General features: G+C 31.8%; 1 protein-coding gene across 1 annotated transcript; it reads left to right on the top strand.

Moving 5' to 3' along the window:
* The first annotated feature begins 3,646 nt into the window (after positions 1-3,646).
* LOC107644074 (protein-S-isoprenylcysteine O-methyltransferase B) lies at positions 3,647-5,753 on the top strand. Its single transcript, XM_016347860.3, has 2 exons — positions 3,647-3,785; positions 4,572-5,753. The coding sequence occupies exon 2, from the start codon at positions 4,689-4,691 to the stop codon at positions 5,280-5,282; it is 594 nt and encodes a 197-aa protein (XP_016203346.1). The 5' UTR covers positions 3,647-3,785; positions 4,572-4,688; the 3' UTR covers positions 5,283-5,753.
* Positions 5,754-6,000: the final 247 nt, after the last annotated feature.

Here is a 6,000-nt window from a genome sequence, read left to right as displayed (position 1 = left end):
ACCGGATAAGATGCAGTGGCATTGTGCACTCTCTCCGGTTATATGTTGAGATACCGGGTAAGATGCAGTGGCATTATCCACTTGCTCCGGGTAAAGGTTTGAGACACCGGGTAAGATGAAAGGGTTGAGTTTTGTCACTCTTTTTCCGGGTTGAGAATTATAACACCACCTGGGTAAGAGGTAAGGGTGAGGTTATTCCCCTTGCTATGGGTTACGCAGCTAAGATGCAAGGGTTACAGTTTCGTCCCACTTACTCCGTATTGTAGTGTTTTTGTCCAGGGTTTGCTACCGGAAATATCGGACTTGGCTGTATAACCAACAGATGAGGCTCATCAGCCATAGGGCAAACATGCATCATATGCACTTGTATGTTTTGTTTGAGTATGCATTTGTTTTGGATTGCCTATTTGCTTAACTGTAATTAACTGCTTCTTGACCTAATTGTTGTATCTGTCTCCATATTTGTGCTTTTCTTGTCTGTCTTGCTTGTGTTTGTTTTTGAGAGATTCCTTTGGCGAGAGAAGAAGGCGCTGAGGGTTGTTTCACTTGGTGAATTGGAAGTTTGCAGAGAACCGAAAACGAAGAGTTAGATTAGGAATCATCGACAAAGTCACCATATTTCTGCTTTAGTGGAAACTTTAGGATATGAGTATGGATTATTAGAGTTTTAGAATACCTCTGGTTTTTCGAGATATTATTTATTATCTATACGAACACCTTTACTATATTGAGAATCCTCAGTTCTTATTCCATACATATTCTACTATTTTTCAGATGCAGGACGTAAGATATCTCGTTGAGCGTGCTGGAGACTCTGTTGAAGCGAATATCTACTTTGGGACATTATGTTTTGTATCTTGTATATATATTTATATATGTAGGACTCTCTACCTTTGTATAAATTTATATTTAGAGGTTGACTTTGGAGAATCAAGATCTGCACTTATGTTTTGGGTTTATTTGAGGTTATATATATATATATATATATACTCTGGCTTGTCTTTGTTTCGTAAGTCGTGTCTGGAGTTAGCTATATGTTTCTTTGGAACTCTATATTCACATGTATATTATCTTTTCTGTGCGTTGTTGCCTACTTCTTCTATGCTTAACGGTTTTGAGTGTGATGCATCTTTCGAGTTCTGTTTTGCTTAACTTTTTTTTTAAGATTCTTAGTTAGATTTCTTTTCATATATATCTATGTACGCATTTTTACTATTAGAGGTCGTAATATTTCACCACCTCTTATTTACGAACTTAAGCATAAAATTACATGTGGTGGGGTATTACACAAAGCAACTATACCTTGGTGTTAGATGAGTGATCAACAGCTAGTAAGATCATTCACATTCAATCACAGAGTTAGAAAGAGCTCTTGTTCATCATTACTTGAATTACAAGTTATTATTTTGTTTTTTTGAGTTTTTATTACTTTTTTTTTTTGCTCTTTCTTCATCCTCAAACCATTGAGATAAAATTTTTATATAAAGTGAGTTTTAAAATAAGAATTTAATTTTGATACAGTAAAAAATATTTTTATATGTGCATTCAATTATATAATGTTACATCAATAAAAATAATATTTTTTTATATTAATATGTGAATGGTCATTAAAAAAATAAATATAATTATACAACAAATGTATAAAATATTTTATATTATTAATATATTAAAATTAAACTCTTAAATTAATAATATAAAAAATCTAAATTTAGTGAGAGAACTGCAAGCATCACCAAGAAATATATATTTTTTAACTATTATATTATATGTATACCAAAAATTAGTCACTAAAGTCAATTACCAAGATAAAATATATGTTAAAATATAAATACACATTGAAAATAAATTAATATATATATATATATATATATATATATATATATATATATTGGTAGTAATTTTGGTGTATAAATAGTATTTTTAATTTTTTAATATATTTTTGATCACAAGCTTCCATATGGATAATGGATAATGCACTTAACAAAAAATCTTTTTGTTATGAAAGTAGTGAAATAATTTATTTGTCAATAGCATGTGGATCATAATTAATAAACTTCCAATATGACCCATAACTTTCGACTTAAGTGTTGTAGCGATGTAATGATCCCCTAGATGATTAATTAGTCTCCCTAGGATGATTGCAATTGCAACATTTTTGTCACATATATATTGATTTGGACACATGAAAGCCTTATATTCCTTTGTAACAACTCCATCTAAGATGACCATTCTGAAAAAAGATTATACAATCTTCTACATCACTCAATGACTAATTGACTAGTATTTGTGATACTAGTGGTACAATAATCACTAAGATATTATTATTCCACTCAATTCTACAAACATATAATTTTCCAAGTTAGGAATTTGAAATTGAACTCTTATGTGTAAATGCCGCGTTGGAGGGCAAAGCGCAAATGAAGGAATGTTACTCATGAGTTCACCATTATTTTGAATTTTTGATGTGGCATTTTCTTATTATTGTGGCTCATATGGTTGTAGCCGTCAAATTTTTAATTATGCTAAAAATACAAATGAGAGTGTACAGCAGTAATAGAAATATTATATATAGTTACTTTTTTTTTCTAATGGGACCTTTTCCTAATTCCTGTCACATTGTGACCCACACAAACACCAAATTAATCACTCTATCTTTGACTAAAAACTGATAATAATGCTGTTTAATGGCCCTATTTATTGTTATCTATTGCCATCCAATAAAATTAAACGTGTTTGTATTAACTACTAAAGGAGCCAAGGAACCTTTTAGTGTGTTTGTTATTTGTATTTCCATTCTATGTCCTGTAGCTGTAAGTGGTAACTATTAAGGGACCTATACTTACTATATATATATATTCGAGCCACTTAAAAAAATGACATGATACAAAATAAAACCAAAATAAGATAAAAATCAAACAAAAAACATTCTGTTTCAATTTAATTTTCTGATATAATAGTTAAATAAATGATAGTATCTTTTTTTCTTTACACCCAATTTTTTCAAGAATTCAATAAAAATTTTATTAAAAGATATTAAAAAAATATGTACAAAATATAGAGATTTTATACTTTTTAGTTTCAATATCCTAGCTCATAAATTTACCAAGACAAAGTGAACTAAATTACAAATGGCCTAAAACAATAATAATAACAACAATAATAACACTAACAGCAACAATAATAAAGTGATACAAATTTGGTTTAATTTGGCTAATTAGAATCTTCAATGCGGTTTTCTATAGTCATTAACTAATGTTTTTTATAATTCGTGACGGACTGAAATTCCATTTAAAAGTTTATTATTAGCCAATAAATAACTGTACTTACAAGGTAAAATTTAAATCCCAATATTTAAATGGATTAGTGACCTAACTGTTAGACGAACTCAAACGGTTTATTCGTTTCCCAGTATTTTTGGTAGCCATCGGATTTATTTTTCAAGAACATATTTGGGCCGAGGGCCGCAGCATATTGGGCCTAAGACTTTTGGGAAACACTTCATGATCCAAAAATTTCCTCAACAAATATTCAAACCAAAAAAACATAGGTTTCACATTTTCATTCTTCTCGTTGTCACACTGCAACTCTGATCCCTCTTTTGACGCACAATCTCAATCTCATTTTGTGCGTCTTTCTTCAAATCAAATCCTTTCACAACGAATCGCACCTTTCTCATTTCGATGCCCTCGTCCTTTCGATTTTTTTCTATTACCTGATAGGAATCCACGGCGCGCTTGGAAATTCGAGAAAGTGGAGAGCTGGACGCTAAGAATTTGCGTTTCAAGGTAAATTCATTTCTGGACAGTGATCTTCGCTTCTTTGTTTTCTACCGCATGGTTCATTTACCATTTCAAAAGTTTTTTTTTATGCTTTTGTTTTATGATGTTAGATAAGTTTGCGTATTTATTATTTTTCTGGAGTTTTTTTTTTTATTACTTTGGGTTGGGACTTGGGATCTATCTTTTTGTAAAGGGAACTGATAAAATTTTGTGAAGGGTTGAAATGAAAAGGCATTGTTTGCTTCTGTTCATTTTTGTGGTGATTATCTTGTTCTGTTCATGTCCCAATGCATGTCCCGTTTAATTGGTAACTTCTAACATTTCTATTTTTGCATATCAATATGTATATAAAACTTTGAAAGTATATGTTTGATCATATAATTTGGACGGATATTGAATTCATGGACCAGAACACTAGAATTTGAAATAGAGTAAATGGATTCTTTTTTCTAAATTGGTTTGTTGAAATTTTGGTTTTCGTTTCAATCCAATGGGAAACCAACTATTCAATTGTTTACAAAGTTATAATTTATCTATCTTGTCTACCTATGGATAATTGAAGTATTTTTCCCTCCACAAAGTTAATGGCATGTTGCATTGAACAACTTATCGGAACCGATTATCTTAGCATGAACAAGCCGTGTAGTTTTTGCTTGCTTGAGAAATAAGCTCAATTGTTTTTGATATACCCCGTATCCATACTTTTGCAGATGTCCTACTACTTGAAGCTTATTCTTGGTGACATAATACAATATCGAGCTCTAATTTTACATTACTCGGCATCTTTTTCAGGTTCAAATTGTACCTCAGATATTTTTCACCAGCAAAGTCTTTCTGTGGCATAGCAAATTACATTAGAACTAATCACACTGCAAAACAGCAGAAACTTGTTCACTTTATTTGGCAAAAATGACAGAAATCTTCAGCTACACAGCTTGCAGACAGTTATCTCAGATGTTCCTTGCAATACTTTTCTTTCACACTTCTGAATTCATTCTAGCAATCGTTATTCATGGGAGATCAAATGTAACCCTGAGTTCCCTTCTAATTAGTGCACACTATATTTTGGCAATGATCTTTTCATTGGCAGAATACATTTTTGAGATTGTTTTCTTTCCAGAGTTAAAGGAATATTGGGTTATTAGTAATGTGGGCCTGGCAATAGTTGTGATTGGGGAAGTTATAAGGAAGTTGGCTATTTTAACAGCAGGGCATGCCTTTACTCATCTTATAAGGACTCACCGTCATGATGATCACCGCCTGGTTACTCACGGTATATATGGATTTATGCGCCATCCAGGGTACTCCGGTTTCTTCATTTGGTCTGTTGGTACTCAAATAATGCTTTGCAACCCCATATCAGTTGTTGCATTTGCAGTTGTTGTCTGGCGCTTTTTCGCTAAGCGAATACCCTATGAAGAGTATTTCCTGAGGCGGTTTTTCGGACGTGAATACAAGGAATATGCCAAAAAAGTGGGGTCTGGGGTTCCCTTCATTAATTGAAAAGACTAGCCAATTTGATGAGCTGAACTATATCTTCAGTGATCCATGCTAATCAAGAATGTTTGAATTGTTTCTATTGAGAAGATTTGAGCCATGCTTCATATTGTTTTCAACACATGTCTAATTGGCTATGCCTTCATTGTATGCAGCTGTGCTTGTATGGAACATCCGAAAATAAGGTTGGCTTAGGTGACCAAGATTAGTTTCATGGTCTAGATCAGAGATCGATGGGCATCTAGCAAGCCTACAAATTTTGCCAGTGGATACATTCCTCGGGTGCATTAAATAATGCTCAATTGCTCAGGCATGTTCAAACCAATAAAATTTAGCTACTATTTAACTAGGATCTTCGTTTTTGTGTACAAGTTTCTGCCATTGGCAATGTAGTTGGATTCAACCTAGCACTTATGTAAACTTTCATTTGTAACTTGAAGGAAAATGCTTACAAATCAGAGAAATTACGTCACAACATTGTAGTTTGTGTGAACAATGCTAAAATATAACTTTTTGACTTATAAAAAGTTATATTAATAGTGTTTGGTACAATTTTTTAGATAAACTTTTAACTTTTCAAAAAGTTATTTAAGAGCTTTTGAAGAAGTTAAAAAATATGACTTCTCCTATTTTCAAAAGCTATTTTATCACTCCTATTTAATGCACAACTTTAAAACAAAAACTTCTATAATAACTTTCTAAACACAAAATAACTTATTTAAAA

This window comes from Arachis ipaensis, chromosome B5 (genome assembly GCF_059453495.1).
Source record: "Arachis ipaensis isolate K30076 ecotype BB chromosome B5, ASM5945349v1, whole genome shotgun sequence".
NCBI classification, from domain to species: domain Eukaryota; kingdom Viridiplantae; phylum Streptophyta; class Magnoliopsida; order Fabales; family Fabaceae; genus Arachis; species Arachis ipaensis.
The sequence above is the reverse complement of the archived record's forward strand: the minus strand, read 5'-3'. Positions and strand labels throughout refer to the sequence as shown.

What these genes read in the sequence shown, in the direction of transcription:
- LOC107644074 (XM_016347860.3), top strand. Translation starts at nt 4,689, where the DNA reads ATGACAGAAATCTTCAGCTACACAGCTTGCAGACAGTTATCTCAGATG.